The following is a 25463-nucleotide window of genomic DNA, read 5'->3' on the forward strand; positions in this document are numbered from 1 at the left end:
GCCATAACACTGCTAATAGAGGCAGAACCTTGGGAATACAAATGCCTCCAGGCTACTAACTCTGTTTACAATCTATTCTCCACAGTCATCATCTAAAGGAGCAAGTCTTGGACAGATGAGACCTAATAGCCTATCTAATTAATAGCCAAAGTCACTGAGGACCAACAAATAAGAACTCAAAATCCTTGGTACTATCTAATAGTTCAACATGAGAAACAAATATAATCTTATTAGATGTGAATGAAGAAGATTCATTATTATCTATCTCAATACTACACTGTGAGGACCACTGGTTCTATCTGCCTTGCAGTTGAATCAACCTACATGTGTTTTTTGTTTATTTTTATTATTATTAAGGTTCTTCACTGGTGATATTTTTTTTTTCATGGAGCCCTCTGACAAACTGGCAAAGTCTATGGATCCCTTTTCAGAATACTGCTAATAAATGCATAAAATCAAATGAATAAAATTATAAAAGAAATCAATTACACTCCAGTATTCTACAATATTATGACAATAACCTGTGGACAGGAAGACTTATCACATGCACTCTGCTGACAAATCTAATGATTGAAACAGTGATGAACACAAATCAGATTTTGAGATATTTGCAACAGCTATAATGCAATATGAAAATATCTGTGATTTCTACTGCTGGCAAATTCAGAGGTACTGCTAATTTACTGGTTGCTTATATTGATAGTGGAAAGTATTCTAAATTTTAATTCAAAGGTAATGAAAATAAATTTTTTTTTTCCTCATCCAAGTTCACAGAATCCCAGAAATCTAACCTCAGATTAGGAGAAGAACTCTTTAAGAGTGAGTGCTAACTGTGTTCCCAGAACTCAGAAGAGTGATTAACACAGAGTAAATGCTTAAGAATATTTTCTTTTTGTCCATCCATTCATTTGTTAATTCATTCAAGCACTAGCCATGTTCCCATATGTTCCTTCGGGGCAAAGGACTGCCAGGCACTGAGAACCACAAAAGGTTCTCAAAGTATAAATTTAGTTGAATGCCATTTTCCTTTCTTTTTATATTATAAACAAATAGAAGGTAAGGACTATGCCATTTTTCATCTTTGTCTCTCCAGTGTCTTTGCATATGCTAAGAACTTAATAAAAGTTGATTGAATTCAACTAAACAAAAGCAACTAAGCATTCATTGAGAACTTATTATATGCCAGGCCAGGTACTATTGGAGCCTGGGGATTCAAAAGAAAAAAATAAAATAGTCAGTGCTCTCAAGAACATTTAAGGGGAAACAATTAGGGGGAACAATCTATGTTCAGGAAATTAATAGAAAATATATACAAAGTAGATTGAAATAGAGGTTCTATGATATATGAGTGTGACTACAATCTAAGATAGCCATATTTGGGAGATGGTACTCAAGCTAAATTTTGAAGGAATTGAACTGAGTTGAATAAAAGACACCAAAGTTCAGCTTGACTTCCCTTGCACAAACTTTTTATTCTTGGAATAGGATTAGTTAAAATTCTTGGAAAGTATTTGCAAAATAAATCCTCTTGGAACAAGGAAGAAACTTTTCAAATATAGACCTCAATTTTCTCATATGGCAAATAAGGGGGTGGGCCTAAGATGATCACTAAAGTTCCATCCACTTTTATTTAACATTCTAACATAACTAAGAAATGAAAATGTGTCATTTGGTCCTTTCTTCTATAATCTCTACAATTAGTAAATGAATATTTGGTCATTTTACTTAATAATGTAACATCAGAAGTTAGGGAATAATTCAAAGCATACCACAAATATTAGGTTGTGGGATTCAGGAGAGAGTAGCTCAGGATTACATATGGCTATATCATATATGGTTATCACAAGGTTCATAAGTAGAAATGGATCTAATCTAATCCACTTGTAAATGGTCAGGCAAAATTTAATTCTTTATTATTACTGGTATCATCAGTTTCCTCATTTGGGGAATAATAACTTACTGATGCACATAAATTATTTTTATAAATTTAAAATGGTATAGAAATTTCTATTTTTCTCCTCCTCGTCTTGTACCCTGTGGTTGAGGAGATTCCTTTGGTCAGAAGTTCCTTAGCCTTTAATGCTTTACATTGCCTAGCCTGAATTCTAGCATAATCCTACCATGTTAATACCATCCATAAGCTATACTTAAAACATTCCTCCTTGCCTCCCTCTCCTGTTGGAAATTTTTCACCATTATGGATGACTTTCCATGTGATGACTAACCCTGCTCTGAACAGCCAACATGAAAACATTCTATCCAACAGCCTTGGGCCCATATGCTGAGCACAGATGGGGAGCAGCACTATCTTCACAGTAGTAGCTGCCCAGAAACCAGAGTGAAGGGGAAGAAGCTAGGAAGAAAAAAAATAAAATCAAGGAACACAAGGAAAGAGAGGAAAAAGTGAGCAATCATGATAAAAAACCCAACCCCACCCCCAAAATAACAACTCACTACTCTCAAACAGTGATTGTAGAACATAAAAGTAAATGCTTTTATTATTCATTTTTCAACAACTATGGATTTTTATAGTAAGAAAATGCCTCGAAGGGATATGTCTTATCTTGGATAAAATAATAACTCTATTAATATATTTGTTGTAGTTTTTGTTAAGTTGTGTCTGACTCTTCATAACCCCTTTTTGAGGTTTTCTTGGCAAAGATACTGAAGTGATTTGGCATTTCCTTCTCAAGTTCATTTTGCAGATAAAACAATTGAGGCAAACAGAGTTAAATGGCTTGCCCAGGATCATATAGTTAGGAAATGTCTGAGACCAAATCTGAATTAAGAAAAACTCATATTCCTGATTCCAGGCCATGTGTTCTATCCGCTGTACTACTTAGCTGCCCAATAGCACCTTAAAGCTTGTAACACACTTTTACGCTAGGAGATAGTCAAGAATGATCATTTAAAAAATTTTTTTTTATTTTACAGCGAATTAAACCAGTGAATTTTCAGATACAGTGACTTGCTCAGGAATACAAAGTTACTATGTGTCAGAATAGGATTTAAATATGGGTCTATTCTGACTCAAAGGGTAATGCTCTTACCATACTATATCAAAAAGAACACGTACTCTGACCCTCCAAGGTACAGGGACTTCCTGCAGATTCAGGAAAGCTCAGTAATACTGAGCAGCCCCAACACCCTATCATGACATTTTTGCTTTCATACTACTAATGTTGCCACATCTATCACTACCCCCTCCCAACAGGACTTCCACTGTTCTCCCAGGGGCTATGCTTACTGGTGGGAGCTTATTACTTCTAGATGGCCTCAGCCACCTGACCATGCCATATTCCTGCCTTGCCACAGTAACTGACTATTCTTTCTTTCTGTCTGCCGCTTGGTGGGCATAGTAATTAATTCAGTACCATCACAGGCACTGGAAAGGTCATGGCAATAACTTTTGTATGGATCTATGCAACATTCTTGTGACTTCATCAGCTGCTAGACACTGCCCCACCACTTAGATGTGCTGTCTCCCCATATTAGCATATAAGTTCCTTGAAGGTAATGTTTATCTCTGTTTCATATTTATACTCCTAGCATCTGGTTAAACTGATCTTCACTTGTGCCTTCATTTTTGTGTATTTTAAGATTATAGATAAAGGTATGTGAACGCTGACTACCTAGGGATACTGCTGAAAAACATATTTTTTTTGGTTAAACTGAATAATGTCACTTTTTGGACATTCCTTGTAGTCTATTAGGAAGAAAAATGGTACTAGATTCAGGGACTTCAGTTCAAATCTTGCTTCAAATACTTAGAAAATTATTTTGAGAGAATCATAAATTCCATGAACTTTATTTAGTTCACACAAGAGTAAAATAAGAGGGTTGAACTACATGACCTCTGAGGATCTCCTCCATGTCTAATCTATAAATAAGTGAAAGGAAAAAAGCATTTTTTGGATTCTATGCTAAGCACAAAATAAACATAATAAATATAAATATAAGCACAAAGCACTATGCTAAGTGCTGAGGAGAAAAAAGAGAAAAAGTAAGAGTTCCTATGGCAGCTTGATAGCATTAACTAGTTTTATGACATGACTAAAAAGAATAGTGTGATTGTGATAGAAAAGAATACTGAGATTTGGAAATGAAAACTTGGTTTCAAATCTGGACTCTGGCAATCTTACCAGAAGGTTTAGACAACTCATTTAATTTCTGTGGAAGGAAATTTCCTTACCTGTAAAATAAGAGTCGGACACATTATTCTTTCAACTCTAAATTCTATCATCATATTAAGTGGATTGGAGGTGTAGATGGAAGAGAATTTTGGGTGGAAGGAATGGTATGAGAAAAAGCAGTGAGATGTGAATGAACAAGTGTTTATAGTGTGTCAACAAAAAACTAGACTGGCCAGTGTAGAGAAAGTGAATTATAAAATAAACTGGGCAAGTCCCCTAATCCCTATTTGCCTCACTTTCCTCATTTGCAAAATGAGTTGAAGAAGGAAAAAGTAAACCACTTCAGTATATTTGGCAAGAAAAACCCAAATGGAATTGGACCAGATTGAAAAATGAATAGACATAAATACCATGATACATACTTGTATGTGTTTTTACATTTTTTTTTTTGGTCCTACCCACCTTATAGGCACATGGATATCCAGAAAATCTCTACCTCAACCTTATTTACTATATAAACTTGAACAGGCCATATGTGTTGTCTCAATTTAAATTCCTGTCTCGAACATTTTTACACCTCCAATGTTTTTCATTATCTAACACTTCTAAGTGACATCTGTCATTCTAGTAACAGAATAGATTTTAAAAGTCTACTTTAAAGTAGACTTTTATGTTAGAGGATCTCTAAGATCTCCTTCAGTTAGAATACTATAGAACCCCCAATACCATCTTATGAGGTTACTATTATCAGTAAATTAGGGGACTTGTAAAGCACTCATATTAGGACAGAATTTTGTGATTTAAAGATAAAAAAGGTCAAAGAGATCATGAAGTCAAGCCTGCTTATTTTACAGGGAAGGAAACCAAAACCCAGAGAAGAAGTCACTTATTTAAGGTAATACAGGCAGAAAAAAACAGTTCTATAACCTGAGACTATGACTTCTAACATTCTTTCTTTCCACTTAACTATGAAGACTATTCAATTGTAGGTTAAATAATCAGTGTAATTCCAACAATCTTTCTATATGTAAAATCTTCACAGACACTTGGTCAACTTTTATTTATTACTACTATGCATTGGGTACTGTGCTAAGCATTGGGCGTTTAAAGAAGGGCAAAAAAACAAAAAACAAAAAACAAAACAAAAAAAACAGAACCATCGATTAAAGAGCTCAGAATAAGTAGTTAGATGGCACAGTGCATTGAAAAATAAGTCTGGAGATGAATTGATATGAATTCAAATCCAGTTGCATTCTCTTCCTACTTGTATAATTCTGGGAAAATAATCTTTTTTTTTTTTTTTTTTTTTGCTTCTCATAATCAGTAAAAAAAACCCAATATTATAAAATTTTTCTATATCCCTTGCTTGGTCAGTTATTTGGAGAGAAGAAAGGTTGCCAAGGTGATCTTTAATATAAGGAGCTAAAGAGAAACATATGACATATATGGACTTGTAATTGGGAAATAGTCCCATTTCTAATATGAACTAGCAATTGGCACAAAGGAACATTGGAGTGACAGAAATTTCATACTTATTAAGAGAGGGGGGGCAGACTTGTGGTAGGACTTGAAGGTAGTAGGGAAAGGCCAGGGACACTTGAATTGAAAGGTACACACTGTGAGGTATGGGAAAATTCCATTCATTCTTAGGAAATATTCATTACTAATTACTACCCAAAATAATGATATCTAACATCTATATAGTACTTACTATGTGCCAGACACTGTGCTAAATGCAATAAAATTATTATCTCATTTAAATCCTCATAACAAACCTGTGAGATGGGTGCTATTTTTATTCCCATTTTAAAGATGAAGAAACTGAGGCAAACAGAGATTAAGTGTTTCATCCAGAATTACCCAGGTGATAAGCATCTGAGGATAGATTTAGACTCTAGGTCTGGTGCTCTATCCACTGTGTCGCCTAGCGACAGGTCAAAGTGGTTATTTTATATATAATTGTTGATTAATATGACCAGCCTGTGGACTGAGGGATAGAAGATAAAGGTAGTCTCTATATGAGACCAGAATCTGAGCCTACTGAGACCTCGAACTCCTCATGATTGATATCTTCAGAGATTATACTAGTCTTACATGGCTGCTGTTCCAATGACCATTTTAGGCTTGTCCACATTTTGCAAAATTGGCTGATTTTGCAGCATCATCACTCTGATGGAGATGTTAATGTAAAGACAAAAAGAAAGAAAGCAGGCAGCAGGGATAGAATAAGGGAGAAGCATGTATTAGATTCAGATTGGTGATCACCAAACTTTTGATTGTAAAATCTTATCAATAAAATATTTCTTTTTTATTTTATGAAAAGTATTTATTTGAATCTCAAATGAGTTTCCCAGAAAGCATAAGCATAGAGGAATTGTGATATGAATTGCCTCATTGCACTACTTGTCTAAGACAGATAGTAGAATTTCAATTATCCTCATTTTGCAAATGTGGAAACAGATTCTCAGAGATTTTAAGTGAAGTTTTTAAGGTTCCAATTAAGAAGTGAGTTGATAAGGTAGAGTTCTGGACTTGATTTGAATTAGAATGTTATCTAATATTACTAGATATATGATCCTGGACATTTCACTCCCTCTTCCTCAGTTTTCTCATCTTTAAAATAGGGACGATAATAATAGCATCTATCACCCAGACTGGTTGTGAAGTAAAAAAAATGAGATAAAATGCATAAAGTTCCTTTTATGTAATGTATAAATGCTATTTTCTTGTTCATGTTCTTGTTTGTGTTCTCATTTATTCTTGTTATTTATTGTTCTTGTTGCTGCTAAATAAAATATTTCTGAGTATATGCTCCAAATATGTGTATATTTATTCATTTAAAAGAAGGAGATAATAATGAAATAACATTTGACCCTAGAGCTGATAGAGAACCAATAGAGTTTAGTGAGTAGGAGAGCAACATGGTCAGACTATGTTAGGAAAATCATTCTGGCAACTGATTTAAGAAAGATAGTATGGAGATAAGGAAACTAATTGGAAGGATCCTGCAATAATTTAGGTGAGAAGTGATAAAAGTATGAATTTGTTTGGGGGAAAGAAGTAGACTAAAACTATCATGGGAGTAGAAATGACATGATTTGACAGCTGCTTGGATTTGTGGGGAGTGAGGTTAACTGGAGAGATGGTGGTAACTAACAGGAATGGGAAAGTTTGAAAGAGGCAGGTTTTAAGGGATATGTAGTGCAATGAGGCAATTCATATCACAATTTCTCTATGCCTATGCATTCTGGGAAACTCATCTTACTCAAAACATAAAAGGAGTTTTGTGTGTATGGTTCTTACTTATTGGTCATGCCGCAAGCACAGAATGTCTTGTTTAGAGTGCCTGCTGCAGCATCTGGGTGATCTGAGGGTGAGGGCAGGTATGGGATAGGATGGACAATAATTTTTTCACTAGTACCTGTGCAACTGCTATTGTGGGCAATGGGATCTCAGATTATAACTGCCCTGAATGATTCATAAGGTATTGGATTAGAAGGAGATTCCCAAAACAGAGGAAGGAGGCAAAGTTGGGGGGGAGTATTAGATATTTAGGGTAATCAAGAGTTGTGGTAATGTTGGAGATGAATCCCACAACTGTTTAGAGCTAAGGATAATGGGATGAAATACATCTTTCAACTGATTAAAATAATCATAAGAAGCCAAGATGGAGAACTGGCTTTCTGCTCTTGTCCTTTCTTGGTAAAGTAAGGAACCTGAGGCAATCCTTCTTGTTATAATCAAGCAGGGCATAAAGACTGCTCATCTATTTGTTAGCACACCCCACTAGAGTATATAATAGACTCCAAAGTCCTGCCTTCTAGTCCCAGGTCAGTCCCTTTCCTATGTGACTTTGAGCCAATTTACTTTCTTGGCAAAAAAAAAAAAATTAGACCTGACCATATCTTCCCCCTTATCATCACATTTACCTTAACAGTTTTGACTAACCATTTTTTGATCTTCCTTTGATTTTCCCAATGGAATAACACTCCTTTTTTGTCCCTGGTTTTCCTTGCCAGCATCAGTTCTTCCTGAACCTTTAGCATTCAACACTATTTTTACATAACCATGTTGTATTTGAATTTTTTTACCTTCCTCACTTCCACCTGCTATAGTACTCTTTTAAAGTCAGAGTTGGTCAATGGGTCTCTCAGTACATATGGTCTCTCTAGAGAAAGGAAAGCACCTTTTCTTCCTACTGTGAAATGCCTCTTTTTTTTTTTTTTTTGCAATTTTAAAATTTCTTTTTTGAGAGCTCTTCCATTCATCCTATGCTTATTTTACTTCTGCTTTAGAATTTTAAGCTATAGGATCCTACCTATCTCTATGGTGAATCTTTTAAAATCCATTTTTCTAAAATCTGGAATGCACATCAGGCTATATCTATTCTACCAATTCTGAAGGCAACTCTGGTGTAGTAGACGTGGAGTAAGAAAGAATGAGTTCAAATCCAATCTCATATACTGACTAGTTATGTGAGGCTGGGCAAGGCACTCAATCTCTTTGAAACAGTCTCCTCACCTATAAAATGGGAATTACAATAGTGCATACCTATTAGGATTGTTCTAAGGATCAAGTGAAATATATATAAAGTGCTTAATACAATGTCTGGTACATAATAAGTGCTTATTCCCTTCATTTTTAGAAATTAACACACATTTTAAGACGTCACACAACTTATCTATAAGAATTGCAATAATTTCTACTTTAGCAACTAATCCTAGTTGGTGAGAATCAAATCCACCACAGATGCCAACAAGTAAACAAAAATTTATTAATTCCTATTATATGCCAGTTGCCCTGACAAGTGCTGGGGATAGAAAAGAACAAATAGTCCCTGCCCTCAAGGGGCTCCCAATCTAATGAGGGAGAAAATAGGCAAACAACTTCATATTAATGAAACAGTACAGGATAAACAAGATAATCTCCCAGAGAAAGCATACTCCTCTTGTTTATTTCTCTATCTTCTGTAGTATCAAGTCATCCTCAAGGGAAGTCAAAGAATCATTAACTGTTCTGCTTGGGTCATAGAGAGAATTCCAGCAGATGTCTAGATAACTAAAAATTTACATTACAGCTATATTATGCCTATCCCTTAGATGGTTATCTGTTCTTCAGATTAATCATCTATTTTCTTTTTTCTGTCCATGAAATAGAGTCGGAAGGGAAGAACAATAACAACCAAATGTCAGTAGAAGATAATCATCATTAAGTAATTTTCCTGCTATCTATTAAAATAATAGTTTTAATTTCACATGACAGAAATAATGAGATGGCAGATGGTAGAAAAACATTGCCCATTCTGATGATCATGCATTACATGGGTTAAATGTAAATGCCATTGTTTTCATTCCTGCTATTTTTTTCAAAACAGAAACTCCGAGTAGTGAAAAGCATCTAAAGTGACTCAAAACACTGAGACTACAGTGCAATGTTATCATAAGCCTGAAAATACCATACACAAGTTGCATAAATATGCAAACATTCACCATTGCTGACTGAGAACCAAAACTTATAATGGCAAGTTTAAAAGCCTTCCAGTGACCTAAATTCACATTATAGGTCTGAGAAACTCCAAATTTTTCAAAGATTTTCTTACCCTTTATTGAATTACCCCATCTTTGGCAGAGAAGAATACATACAGAGGATGCACTCAAGGAAGATAAGTGTGATTTAAGGACTGTCCTAATACCTAGCATAATGGAGGACTAAGACTGATCAATGACATCCCAGTTCTTATGCGCACCTGCAGTATCCTCTGATAAAAATCTCCATCTGGATGTGCACCATTTGTTACCTCTTGCCGGCTCATCTCTTGAATGAGAGCTAGAATTGTCAATGCTTACAGAAAGTATTAACCAGGAGATTCAGCCTTTCTTTGTTCCCCAGTTGTGTCCAAGGAAGGAGTCCTAAAAGCCTTCAAGTGGACAGAGAAGTCTTGGGCCTTTACTTCACTAACCAGGCCATTACTATATGGTCTGTAAGAGCATGGCTATGCTATTATATCTGTTTTGATTGTATATGTACTTTCCTGCACAGAGGTAGAATATTGGATCAAGCTGTCCAGTTCTGGTGAACTTGGGAAGACTCGGAAAGTAAATTGGCAAAGGTCCAGGCACTATGTTCCATGCCAAAATTTCTAGACAATCAAGCCTAGTGAGGGAGGGGGGTAAAATCTAAAGCCACATGCTTGATCTGGCACGGGCATGGATTGAAGACAACCAAGAGGAAGAGACAATAACATAATGACTCATCCATCATCTAAGCTAAATTCAGAAAGTGAATTTGACGGGTCAAATGATTTATAAAAACTGATCTCTAATCTAGGAGTATTTTTACTTGGCTTATATCCCAAAGAGATCTTAAAGGAGGGAAAGGGACCCACAGGTGCAAAAATGTTTGTGTCAACCCTTCTGTGTAGTGGCAAGAACCTGGAAACTAGCCCATCAACTGGAGAATGGCTGAACAAGTTATGGTATATGAATGTTATGGAATATTATTGTTCTGTAAGAAACGATCATCAAGATGATTTCAGAGAGCCCTGAAGAGACTTACATGAACTGATGCTTAGTGAAATGAGTAGGGCCAGGAGATCATTATACATGGCAACAACAAGATTATATGATGAGGAATTTTGATGGACATGGCTCTCTTTAACAATGAGATGATTCAGACCAGTTCCAATGATTGTGTGATGAAGAGAGCTATCTATACCCAGAGAGAGGCCTGTGGGAACTAAGTGTGATTCACAACCTAGTGTTTTCACTCTTTTTGTTGTTGTTTACTTCCATTTTTTTCTTCCTCATGTTTCTGGTTTAATTTGATTTTTCCTGTGCAACAAGATAATTGTATAAATATATATGCATATATTGGACTTAACATATATATTTTTACCATATTTAACATACATTGGATTACTTGCCATACAGAAGAAGGGATGGGGGAAGGCAAGGGAAAACTGGAACACAAGATTTTGCAAGGGTTAATATTGAAGAACTATCCCTGCATTATTTGAAAAATAAAAAGTTTTAGTAAAAAAAATGTAAAACCCTCCTGCTCTCCACAGAGATTAAGATAGTATATAGTACATGCTACCCCAAAGTCTTGGAAAGACCTTGTTTGTTCCTCTCTTTGTGCTTGCTATAATCTCTCAATAAATCTCCCCTTGAAAGTGGCACAGTAGATAGAATTTGGGGATTGGAGTCAGGAACACCTGAGTTCAAATCTAGACTCAAACACGTTCTAAGTGTATGACCCTGGGCAAGTCACAACCTCTGTATTTTCCATTTCCTCAAGTGTAAAATGGAGGTAACAATAGCATCTCTTATTCAAGGTCATTGTGAATATCAACTGATATAATATATGTAAAAACTCTTAGTGCAGTGACTGGCACATAGTAGGCACTATATAAATACTTATTCCCTTTTCTCCTGTGACATTAAATGATTACACAGCATAGGAGATACTGTTGTTTGTCCTTCCTTCTCGAAAAGGACCATGGCATCAGGAAAGTAATGCCACGCCATACAAGTGAATTGGATTTAAGTAAGAGAGGGCTGTACAAAAATCACCTGCCTCACTCTCCCCTCCAGAGCCATCTGGGTCCAGTGGCCAGATATAGATCAGGATGATTTCAAATAGCCTTGGATGCAGTGGGAGACCTCAGCCTTTTTAAACTAAGATCTTTAAGAGATCTCATTTTGATGGAAGCTACACCCATTCAGTGAGTAAGACTAGGTAGCAGTTGAGGCGAAGAATCTCCTCTTTCACCTAGTAAATAAGTAAGTCTGGGAGGAAAGACCCTCAGAGTTTCTGGCCAAAGCAAAAATTATTGCTATTTACATTCAATCATTGCTGTTTAATATTGGGGAGGGCATATGAGAATGGAGCTTCAAACTGATAGCATTTTGAGAATCATCCCACTCTTCAAGAATATACTTAGAGCCCTGAGGATGAGCTAGATCCATTCTCAGGGACTAAATTCACTTGTAAGAATGGACTTTGGAATATAGATTCCCAAAATTTATGAAAGAGATCCCAGTATAAAGGGAAAATTGTATTGGATTTGATTTCACAGTGCCTTTAATGTTATTAGATTCTAGTTAGATTAGCCCCATTTTGTTGACAGAATCACAGGTTTCACATTATGGTAGTGGTAAGGGGAGTGGGGGGAAGTGGTTATCAGAGTAAAGTTCTGAGTTTTTTCCTATTCTCAGTGATTGCTGTACCTTAGGACAAAATATCTCATGGCAGACACTCAAATAAAATTTTATTCAGTGCTTCTTATGTGCCAGCACTTTCCTAAGTACTAGAGATATATTATTTCTTTCAGATACTACATCTGGCTTATGATCATGCCTTGTGCTGCTCAGCATACAGCAGGCATCTAGAAGTGGATCTTATTAGAGATAAATACTGCAGATTCAGCCTTCTAAGTGCAAACTTGACCCTCAGCACCCAATCTTGATATATGATATTGGGTAATACTACATATAGAAGATTTTTTTTAAGACATTCTCCTCCCCTGCACCAGCAACTATTATGATCATTCCATCGGATAAGTAAATGAATAAAATGAATGAGAATGAAATACAGCAAATACATTAAAATGTAAGAATTATTTATTATTAGAAGATGGGGCTATTAATAATATAAATCACAGATGTAAAATCATTAGATCTTGAGTGAACTTGGGCATTATTTATCATCTCTCCCCCCATCATATGAGATAATTCAGGTTAGAGAGGTGATGTGGCTTGATGGTTGCAGTGATTCCAATGAGCAAAAGGCCATCTTTTTAATACCAGCATTACCCAGCAATGCTACATGTCTGTGAATTACAAAACATTACTGTCTCAGAAATATCACATTTGCAGGTGACCCTAAGGGCAATGGAAATATGCATCGTGGGTATAAGCAGACTGTATCATTTTATCAACAGTGACTGGAATGCCAAGATGTGGCACAAAATACATCGTCAGGGACACATACAACCGGAAAAGGAGGCATATCAGTCATGGAGGAACAATAGGAGATAAAACATGACTAGACTGAAGGCTTATATACATACAAACACATATATACACATATATAATGTATACACACACACACACACACACACACACACACACACGTGTGTGTGTGTGTGTGTGTGTGTGCGTGTGTATGTGTGTGTGTGTGTGCGCGTGTGTGCGTATGTGTGTGTATACACCCTTACAGTAAGAATGAGGGAAAAACCTTATGGCACATTAAATATAGAATCTCTAACAAAAACCATAGCCGGCTCTCAAGCTTTGCAAATTGCTTTATATACATAATTTCTTTTGAAGCCTCATAGAAAGACAAAATCCAGAATTATTTAGGATCGGAAGAGATAGAGGGACTGTGCTCTGCATTAGTAAATGATATGCCCAGTGCATCAGCATATTCAAATAAGGAATCAGCAGGTTAATATTTATGTTTCCTGGGATTCCCAGAATATTTCCTATATTCCTTATTTTCTACTATTAGTGGAGGAAAAATATCTAAATTCTACTTAAAATACAAGCAAAGCAAGATTATGATTGCTGGTATAAAGCAGTTTTTTTGTCTTGTAAGTTTTATTTAATAACAAACAACTCCACTGATAGAGAACTTGCAGTCAAATTGCTGAATAAATTGTGATATATAATTGTGATGGAATACTATTATGCTATAAACAAATGATGAAAAGATCAGTTTCAGAAAAAAAACTTGGGAAGATCTATATGAATTGATGTAGAGTGAAGAAAGCAGAATCAGGAGATCTTTGTACACAGTAATGGCAATACTGTAACAATAATCAATTGTGAAAGATTTAGCTACTCTGATTAATACAATGATCCAAGGCAATTCTGAAGGATTCATGATGAAAAATACCATCTGCCTCTAGAGAAAAAACCGATTAACTGAGTACAAATTTTATAATATTTTTACTTTTTAAATTTTACTTGCTTTTTTGTGGCAATGTGGCTAATATGGAAATATGTTTTGAATGATTTCAAATGTATAATTGATATTATATTGCTTGTCTTTTCAATGGGTTGGGGAGGGACCAGAGGAAAAGAGAGAATTTAAAACTAAAAATTTTTTTAAAAGTTAAAAATAAATATTTTTTTTAAAAAGAACTTGCATTCAGAAAATTTTGAAATGCTTGGGGCATGCTGCATTTCCTTTTAAATTCATAGATTTTGCTAAAATCATTTGAAGTAATCAATCATACCTATGATGAGAACAAAAAAGACTATAAAAGATGATGACTAAATGCTCAATTCACAAATGTTTTTAAAGTGCTTCCATCTAACTAAACTTCACAGTTTAGTTTAACTAAATTTCAAAGTTTAGTTGAAACATGGTGTTTGGGCTTGAGGATGTTACAGTCTAGGAGGAATAGGAGACATAACCCCATCACTGTAATACCTAATATATATATACATATTATTGTACTTTAAAAAATGATGAAATATGAGGAATTTGGAGAAATATTAGACTTCTATGATCTAATATTGGGTTCTTAAGAACTAGAAGAATAATGTATATAATGATTACAATCATGCAAATGAAAATATTAAAAAAATAACCAAACTTAAATTAAATGCAATGAAATCAATTTTGGATTCAATACTAGAAACAGATGATAAGAATTCTTGTAGAGAAGCTGCATACTACAATTTCCCTCTCAGAAATATTAATAGCTTTTGTTTTTATATTGCCTTAATTTCCAGATATATCTTTCCCAAACCCAGAGACCATTGCTTATAAAATAAAATAAGCGGACTATAAAAAGCAGTTCAACAAACTAACCAATATAACAACCAAGTGTGACAGCATAAGTGATATTTCATATCTGTAGTCCCTCACAGGTGCAAAGAAGGGCGGAAGGAAAGTACATTTTCTTCATTCTTCTTCAGGACCAGACTTAGTCATTACATGTTATCCAATGTTCAATTTTAGCATTTTTTTTCTTTCCATTAATATTACAGTAGGAACTGTATGCAATATTTTCCTGATTGTACTTTCTTCATTCTGCAACAGTTCACATAAGATTTTCTCTGATTCAGCTTTTTTTTTCATATTCATCATTTTCTATAGTACCATAACATTCCATTACATTTATGCTATACAGTCAGTTCCCAAGTATTGGACATTGATTTTGTTTCCAGTTCTTTGCTCTTAAAGCATCTTGTGACATGTAAAGTCTTTCTTTGTTCTTAGAATATACATCTAGCATTGCAATTTCTGGTTCAAAGAGTATGAGCCACATCAATTGGAAATGGCTGAACAAGTTGTGGTATATGAAGGTAATGGAATATTATTGTTCTATAAAAAATTATGAAGAAACTGATTTTAGAAAGATCTGGAAAGATTTACATGAACAATGCTGACTGAAACAAGCAGAACCAGAAATACATTGTATACAATAACAGCAAGAATGTTCAATGATCAATTATGAAAGATGTGGTTCTCCTCAGTGATTCAGTGATCTAAAGCAATCCCAGTAGACTTTGGACAAGAAATGCCACTGGGATCCAGAAAAAGAATTCAGGAGACTGAAGGTAAATCAACTACATGATATGTTCACTTTTTTTTATGTTTTTTTTTCCAATCTCTCCCATGGTTTTTTTCCCTTTTGCTCTGATTTTTCTCTCCTAACATGATTCATAAACAGTGTATTAAAATTAAATAAATTTGCTAGAAATAAGACAAATACTATAAGCCACCCCAGGGTCTGATACAGATAAAATTTTATGAAACATGCTATTTTTCATTTAATCCAAACAAAAAGACAAAGCTTTACTGACACTGGGCTCAATCCATTCCTTTATTCATTTACTTATTCATACAATATTTATCAAAAGATGCTTATATGTATCACATTGTGCCAAGCCTTGGAGAAAATATAAAATTTAGGTAAGAGATAGGCTTTGCTCTCATTGAACAGGTGGTATGTTAACAGATAACCACTGGCACCTATCCATCTCTTTCCCCTTCTCTGCACTCCTGATTCTCCCGACCCAGAAGCCATTAGCCAAATATTCTAAACTCAAGATGATGAGAATCTTAGGTCATATTTATGTTACTTCATTCCCCTTCCATACCCATTCTTTGTGTTAAATGAGCTATTTCAAAGGAGTGTTCCTCTCTTGTCCATACCTCCACACATGGCCTACATACAGGTTGTCTTATAAATAAATTATGTTTAATTTCCTAAAGAAAATCCAGCGACTCCTTCTATGACTTTTTATTTTATTTTATCCATGCCTTGCCTTTCAGACATTGCACACACATGGTCAGCAGGATACAGGTACTAGAAACTAGAAAGCACAAGACAGCCTGTTAACCAGTGAGGCATGACTTTTTCCCTCTTAAAAAAGTTTCAGGACAAGTATTTTTCAAATATAGAAGCTTTAGAGTTATCATTTTTACCCAAACCTTTCCTTGTTAGGATAAGTAAACATACGCAATGGAAAACAGATTTAGCCATACTACAGGTGAATTTAACAGACTGGAAAGAAGAGGAGGAAAAAAAAATCCTGTAACTCACAAGTACTAAACAGAGAGAGTCCTGGAGTCAATAAGGCAACAAGAATTTAGTAAACACAGTGAGTACAAAGCACTGTGAGAAGCACTTTTTAAATAATAACATTGAGAGAGGAAGACCTTGTAGATGCCCTCATTTTGAGTTTCTTTGACCCATGGCTCTTAACCTCCCAACAGAATTATTTACTAAGGTATCCAATTCTATTCATATAATGTCTCTTAAATATATCCATCTTTTCATTCCTCACTGCTACTATTCTATTTCAGGCTCATTATTATTATTTTATTATAGCTTTTTATTGACAAAACATATGCATGGGTAATTTTTCAACATTGACCCTAGCAAAAATTTCTGTTTCAACTTTTTCCCTCCTTCCTCCCTAGATGGCAGGTAGCCCAATACATGTTAAATATCTTAAAGTATATGTCGAATACAATATATGTATACATATTTATACAGTTATCTTGTTGCACAAGAAAAATCAGATCTAGAAATAAAAAAACCTGAGAAGGAAAACAATAAAAGAAAGAGTGAAAATGCTATGTTGTGTTCCACACTCATTTCCCATAGTCCTCTCTCTGAGTGTAGATGACTCTCTTCATCACTGAACAATTGGAACTGGTTTGAATCATCTCATTGTTGAAGAGAGCCACATCCATCAGAATTGATCTTCCTATAGTCTTGTTGTTGCCAGGTATAATGATCTCCTGGTTCTGCTTATTTAACTTAGCATCAATTCATGTAAGTCTCTCCAGGCCTCTCTGAAATCATCCTGCTGGTCATTTCTTACAGAACAATAATATTCCATAATATTCATATGCTATAACTTCTTCAGCCATTCTCAAATTCATGGGCATCCATTCAGTTTCCAGTTTCTAGCCACTACAAAAAGGGCTGCCACAAAACATTTTTTGCACACATTGGTCCCTTTCCCTTCTTTAAGATCTCTTTTGGATATAAGCCCAGTAGTAACATTGCTGGATCAAAGGGTATGCACAATTTGATAATTTTTGGAGCATAGTTCCAAACTGCTCTCCAGAATGGTTGGATCCATTCACAATTCCACCAACAATGCATCAATATCCCAGTTTTCCAACATCCCTTCCAACATTCATCATAATCTTTTTCTTTCATCTTAGCTAATCTTAGAGGTGTCTAGTGGTATCTCAGAATTTTCTTAATTCGCATTTCTCTGATCAATAGTGATTTGGAGCACCTTTTCATATGACTAGAAATAGTTTCAATTTCTTCATCTGAAAATTATCTGTTCATATCCTTTGACCTTTTATCAAATGGAGAATGTCTTGAATTCTTATAAATTTGAGTCAATTCTCTATATATTTTAGAAATGAGTAGGCTCATTATTAATCCTCACTTGGGTTATTATTGCAATAGCCTCCTAACTAATTTTCCACTATCTAGTTTCTTTAATATACAATTCAACTTACATACTTCTTGTTATCTTCTGAAACATTGTTCTAATCATATCACTCTAATTGTCACACACTATTATGTGGTAAAAAAAACTTAAATGCATAACTGTGTTCTCTAACCAGGTATTAACATTTTTCTGCTCATGAACCCTTTTGACAGTCTGGTGAATCCCGAGTCCTTTCTCAGAATAAGCTTTTTAATTTAATAAAATAAAAGATATAAGTTTATCAAGGAAACTATATTGAAATAGTTATAAATTATCTATATACATATATAAACATACATGCACATATATATGTATATGTATATGCATGTATGTATCTACTTTTTATTTGCCAACACCAAATTAAGAAGTCCAGCTTTAAGCAAAGGCAAATAGGAATATACTTTTTGTAAATGTTCAAGGAGAGGATTGTAAGAATACAGATATTATAAGAATCTATGTAGTCAAAATCAGGAATTCTAGAAGAGCCCTTTCCTATTGTCCCTGGAGAACCAGGTTCCCTGGCAGTCTAAAGTTGTCAGACCTTGACAAAATAAATAACTGACACTGAAAAGTTCCTTGGCACAAGGATTAGCCATCTGAAAGAGTGAGAAAATATAAAAAATTCTCTCCAGGATTTGAATGTTCTTGCTTTTAGTTTTTCTTCAACTGTGAACATTACATTATGTTTATAGCATTTCTTTTCTAAGTTATCTGTTTATATCTTCTGGTTGGTGAATATGTCAAATTCAAAGAAAGTCTTTCTGCTCTGCTCTACCATTGTGGTATTAATTTGTTCTTCATTCTCTGCAGGCTTTATTATTTTTTTTAAAGAAAAATTATTTTATTTATAAATTTTCAGAATTCAAGGGTGCCCTTGGTACAATTTGTTAAGACACTTTTAATAGAGAAACCATTTTGAACTTTTAGGTGGAAAATGAATGTATAAATGCAAAGAATTACTGGAGTGATGGAATAATTAGCATGATACAATAGAGAAGCAGAAAAGTAATGATTTTATCCCCCAAACAGTGAATACACAATCTGAGATCATATTAAGATTGCTCACAACATCCACGAGTAGCCTATAAGATGAGGCTAAATAATTGAATACCACATGTTCTCTCCTCTCTACCCCCCATCAGAGCATAAGGTTCAGGACAAAGTGAGTGAGCGATCAATAGATTCTGGTGATTGAAAATATTTACTTTATCATATATACTGTAACACACTGTAAATAATTGTTGTGTAAATAACTGACTGGCTATTCTAGTAGGAAAAAGAGTTATTATCTTTAGAATAAGAACCTCATAAGTAAAAGGTTCTCAATAATTTATAAAAATAGACACCAAAGCTCCCTACCAACTCTTTTAAAAGCAAGGATGTGAATTAGAGCAATTCTCTGGCTTGGATTATGGCCAATATGGCTATTCTCTGCCCTTACCCTGTCAACTGTCTTAGAAATTTTTAAAGTCACAGCACCAATCTTTATTTTTACTGGAAAAAAGAATTTAGGGACAAAGCGGAGGGTACTTTCTCTTTCCATCTCAAAACCATCTTTCCAAAGGGGATAATTCGGTTGAATGGAGCACATCTATATTCCTGGGCAAGTTTAAGCAAGGCACATTATCTTTACTAAAATCTCTACATATCCTGATTTTAATATCTTCCCGAGTTCTGCCCTTAAATGTTGCCTTAAAATGGTTCATTTGGGAATGACTGAACAAATTATGATACACAAATGTTACAAAAGATTATTCTACAAGTAATGAAGGAAAAATAAAGATCTCTGAAATACAGAAAGGCAAATTAACTTATATACAGTTAAAAAAACAGAACCAGGAGAACAATGATTACAACAACGAAAATGTAAATGAAGTCAGCATTGACAAATGATAGAATTGAAATTAAGTGACCAATTTAGACTCCAGAAGAATGATGTTAAAATATTCTTTTTGTCAGAAAAGTGAGGAGCTACAGAGGTGTGTAACAATTCCTGCTTGGTTAACCGAGCTTGCACTTGCTGGATTGAATGGTTTTGCTTGAATATCTTAAACAATTTTTATTCTTTAGAGAGAACCATAGAGGAACTAATGGAAAGTAATTATAATATAAGGATATGAATCAGACCTATAATTTTACTGGGATAGAGAATACCTAGGTAAAGAAATTCCCTCTCTACCAAAGAACTTTCTTCAAATTTATAATCTTGGCATTGCCTCGAGAAACACAAGTGATTTGCCCAGGGATATTACAAAGTATGTATCAGAAGTAAGACTTTAATCCAAATTCAATTTTGGCCTAAAAACAACAACAAAAAAATCATATCAAAATATATTGTCATGGAAAAGATGCTGATTATTTTAGGAAAAAAACTTTATTTTATTCGTGGTAAGAACTATAAATCGTGATGACTCTACACCAGGAGCAAGTTTTTGGTTATTAATATAACCACTGCATACAAATAACTAGTAATTCAAATTACAGTCAAATCCCCATTATTTGGGGAGGGAATGATTTTTTCTTCCCTCAAGAAGCTTCAAATGCTGAAGAATGTATGGCATACTATTTATGCCCAAGGCACCAATTAGTGCTATTAATGTTATATGTGAATAGAATGTAGCAGAAAGAATGCTACAAAGAAAGAGATTCTATTAGCTAGAAATCAGCATTGCCATACTTAAAGAGTACAATGTTAGTTGATGGGTATACTAATGATCTTGATATATAAATATATGCTGAAGCTAACCAATATCCCTTTATCAAGAAACTTTTGTGTTCAAGAAGCTATGTAAGTATTAAGTGCCTTAAGAATTATCAAAGAGAACTCATTTTCAACCAGTTTAGGTTTAATGTTGTATCAACCTAGCTTACACAATATTTCCAAAAAGTACTTTGATTTCATTGCTGTACTTTTTGTTCATGTTGGACAATTCCCATTTTTTCCAATTCGGAACTCTCTACTTCTTCAAATTAAATTCATCTTTCAAGTCAAGTCAAATCCCCCTTATCCATAAAGCCTTTCCTAAAGCCTTCCTCCTCTTCATTCTTTGGACACATTGTTTGTACTTCTCATACTGACATTTGTCCAATGGAGCCTCACATGGCTACTTAATTTTTCATATGTGGCTGTTTTGCTGCAAGGGATCACATTTTAAACCCTTTTATTTGCCCCAACAGTACTCAGTGCAATGCTATACATAAGGCAAGCGTTTAAGAGACATAATTTTTTTTTCATTAATTCAACTAAATTTGTTTTATTCATGGCAATGGAAATTGACAACATGGCACAGTCAATAGAGTTCTGGACTTGAATTCTGGATTCAAATCCTGCCATGGATACCTATTAACTATGTGATCTTGAATAAATCATCTAGTATTGCTAATCCATAAGCAATTCCCCAAGCTTATTGAGTTAAGGATGGACAAGACTTTGTGTTGGTAAAAGTAGCTCTTATGCTGATAAGATCATGAGTCCTGGAGACAACTGACCATTAATGTTACACTTTTCTATAGCATTTTTAAAGCTTTCCAAGTCTCATTTCTATAATAATTATGAGAAAAATGACCTTGGTTACATTATCTCATTCTACAGATCAGAGAGATAAAGGATATGCCAAAGATCACAGAATGTCAGGGTTTTCATAGGATCAGTGACCTAAAGCTGTAACAGACCTCACAAGTCCTCGTCTAATCTGCTAATTTTACAGTTGAGAAATTGAGACCAAGAGGATAAAGGTCTTTCTAAAAGGGAGATAAATGCTAACAGTGGAATTTAAACCCAGATTCTTTAATTCCATTGTCAGTGTATTTTTCACTGTACTCTGCTGCCTTATATCTTTCCATTCTATGCTAGAAAATAGAATCGAGTGATCCCTTCAATCAGGAAGACACAACAGGACCATGATACATGGAATACATCTGCTAAAGGTCAATAAATTATCTACTTGTAAAAGTCACGATCATCTGCATTTATCTAATGGGGAAAATTAATATTCCATGTTTGTAATTATACCTATAGGTTCAGCAATAAACTGTTCTGAATTTTTATAGGATTTAGAGCTCTGAGGGAGTCCTAAAGATAATAATCCTATTCATACTACCTCTCCAGCATTTTTAAAAACATTTTTTTCCCATTCTATATGATGCCACACTTCTAATACTATCCTGATCTTCTCTGTCCATCATGACCACCACTCCCCATACTTCTGACCTTTCCTGGATCCTCAACCCTTGGAGATTTCCATGTCTGTTTATGAAAACTCTCTTATTCTTTCTCATACTCTTCATGCCTTCTTTTTGATGAATTAGTTACTAGGATAAACTAATGCACTGCAACATAGTTTATGCATTCCAGAGCTGGCTTGGCATTTTAAAATGGCAATGGATTTAGAAGTTCAAAGATCTGGGTTAAAATCCCAACTTAGACCTTATGAGCAGCTTGACCCTGAATAGTAGTTAAGTAAAATAAGGATAATAATCTACTATTTTCTAGATTTTCTGAGGAAATATACTTTGTAAATATTAAAACTCTATGGAAATGTGAGTTATTTTTATTTGCAGTGCAGGAGACAGGAGAAAAGATTGAACTAGAGGCAGGAGTCTTGAATTCTAGTCTCATTTCTGAAATGAAAGGAAGCAGCATAAGGCAGTGGAAAGAGCTTTGAACTTGAACCATAGAAGCTGAGCTTTTTTCTTTTCTTCTCAGCTTTGCCCATTACTATCTTTATGATTCTGGCCAATTGTGCTTTTTTGGCTCAATTTACCTATCTGTAAAATGAGAAGATTGGATCTCTATGATGATCTCTATGGTCACCTTCAACCAAGAGCTATGATCCCATACTGACTACCAAGGGAAATTTAAAGAAGATACTAGGTTCCTTTGGGTTTCCTCATTTTGTAACTAAAGGAAGTTGGAATAAAAAAATGAATGCTAGAAGTTTTTAGTTTTTGATAAGATAAGATCTTAAGCAAGATGTGTGCATGCAGAATTGGTTAAATAACTGGGTTGGTTCAGAAATGAAAGGATGGACTTAATAAGCAGTCATAAGCATATTAATAATTCTATTTCAGTTCTTAAAGGAATGTATAGTGAAGTGCCACAGGAGTATGTCCACTGGACATTAGATGTTTAACATTTTTAGCAATTTCTTAGCTAAAGTAAAAAAATAAATCAAATTTGCACATGTCATATTGTAAGAGTAACCAATACATTGGATAACAGTCAGCTTGAAAAAGATCTTGATTGCTAGAATACTGGGCTAGATTAACAAAATTAAATCCAATCAGAATAAATATAAAGTCTTAAACTTAGGTTCAAAAAGTCAATTTCACCTGGACAAGATTAGGGGTGGTTAGACAGCAGTCACCAAAAAGCTGATGCATGTCTTAGATGGATAACCATGTGGTAAGAATGCTTTCTAGGATGTTTTGTTCAGGTTGGGTTGGACTAACTGCCCTCAAGAATACCTTCTATCTTTGTAATTTGGTGAGTCTGTAACCAAACAGTCTCTAAATCACCTTCCAGCATATGATTTTAATGTGCCCAAGAAAATAAATAAAAGAACATTTTGCTTTCTTAACAGATGCATTTTCATAGGTGCTTACTAGAAATGAAATTTGAACCCCAAAGGGTGACAGTTCTAGAAGGAATTTCAGTCTATTGGAGGAGAATTGGGGAGGTGAGGAGGGGACAAAGAAGACTGGAGGTAGCAGCATGATAGTAGAAGACTATATTTGGCAGCAGAACACCCAAGGTCAAATTCCCCACTTTGTCTCTTATTAACTTACTGGCCTTGGGCACCTCCTGTCTGTTTTCTCATTTGTGAAACAAGAAGGTTGATCTATATCAACTCTAAATCCCTTGGAATAGACTTTTCAGCATTCCTCAAGTTTACCCTTTGAGAACAGTCAACTTTGGGAGAGAATTCCCAAATTCATTCTGTAACAGAGTGACAAATGACAACTCTATTCAGGTGCTAAAAGGCCCACTCTCCCAGGAATGTTCTTGGAGATGGAGTCTGGGTCTATAGTGATTGGCAGACTAGAACACTTACCAGAATGAGACTGGAACCACAGCAAAGCACTATTGTACCCCAAAGTAATTAAGATGGACTCTTTCCCCACTCGGCAGCATTCTGTATCTCTATTGACCAGGCACTTAAAGACACAGACACCATCAGCTGTAAAGAGGAAGGAGAGAAAGAGAGTAAGAAAAACCTTTTTTTTTTTTTTTTTTTTTGGCAGGAAGTGCTAGAAATTTATCATTTAAAAAAACTCTTACATTTTCCTACTGGTCAAATGAGGAGGATTTATTTCCCTTTTAATATGCCTTCATTTGTTCTTTATTTAGGTTCACAGGCTATAATAATCAAAGTAAGACATTTGTTCTATGGCATATGCAGATTGACAAATTTATAATAAAATGGAAGATTATGACTACAAGCATGTAGACTACATATATGTAGATTTATGGAAAAGCCCATTTTGTAGCCTAAGGCTTTGTCTTTCCTAAAAGGAATGCACTCTGAAAAGATGGAAGAGACATATGGATTGAGAATTATGAAGAATGAATACTTCATTTATAAAATGAGGAAAATATCAGTGAACTTCCTGTTCACAGAGTTAAAATATTTTGCAACCCAAAATCATCATAGATAAATGGCTTTACTCTTATTCTTGCAACATTGGAGCACGTTAATATCTTTGAGCATTATCTTTTTCCTTTGTAAAAATAATGGGGTTGCACTAGATCAAGGTTTCTTAACCTTTTCCAATTCCAACCTTTTTGTGCCCAAGAAATTTTTACAAGATCTTGGGTATATAGAGATATAAAGACATACAAATCAAACATTTACTGATAATGTCAGTTAACACCCTTAATTTCATGACACCCACAGTCAGTTACAAAACTCCACAAGAGGTAATGACCCATAATTTAAGAAGCCGGGTACTAGATAATCTATTATTAATCTTTTCCAGTCCTCACCACCAGATATTCCATAAACAATAGATTCCCTAAGCCTACACTTTCGAACATAAACAGTGGAAAACATGTTGCCCTAAGGCATGATTTGCCTACTGATCTTTCTCTCTGGGTTGATAATTAACTAATTTGCCAAGAAGAATTTGTGTTTGAGAACTGAAAATTCCTTATTTGAGGAAGGCAAATACAGTGCCCAAAGAACACAGGTTCTGAAATTAGGAAGGTCCGAGTTCAAACTCTGTCTCAAAATTTAGTATCTGTATGACTCTGGACAAGTCACTTAGTCTTTGCTTGCATCAGTTTCTTCAACTACAAAATGGGGGTGGTTTTAATAACATTACCTCCAAGTGTTGCTGTGAAGATCAATGG

At 34.7% G+C, this 25463-nt stretch overlaps 1 protein-coding gene across 2 annotated transcripts in view; it reads right to left on the reverse strand.

Moving 5' to 3' along the window:
- The window catches only part of LOC141551318 (histone-arginine methyltransferase CARM1-like), a 246792-nt gene that overhangs the window by 118799 nt on the left and 102530 nt on the right, over window positions 1–25463 (reverse strand). For both annotated transcript variants that reach the window (XM_074282826.1, XM_074282827.1), the window contains exon 2: window positions 24166–24291. In XM_074282826.1, the coding sequence (XP_074138927.1) occupies window positions 24166–24291 (126 nt within the window). The remainder of the gene's footprint in view (window positions 1–24165; window positions 24292–25463) is intronic.

This window comes from Sminthopsis crassicaudata, chromosome 1 (assembly GCF_048593235.1).
Source record: "Sminthopsis crassicaudata isolate SCR6 chromosome 1, ASM4859323v1, whole genome shotgun sequence".
NCBI classification, from domain to species: Eukaryota; Metazoa; Chordata; class Mammalia; order Dasyuromorphia; family Dasyuridae; genus Sminthopsis; species Sminthopsis crassicaudata.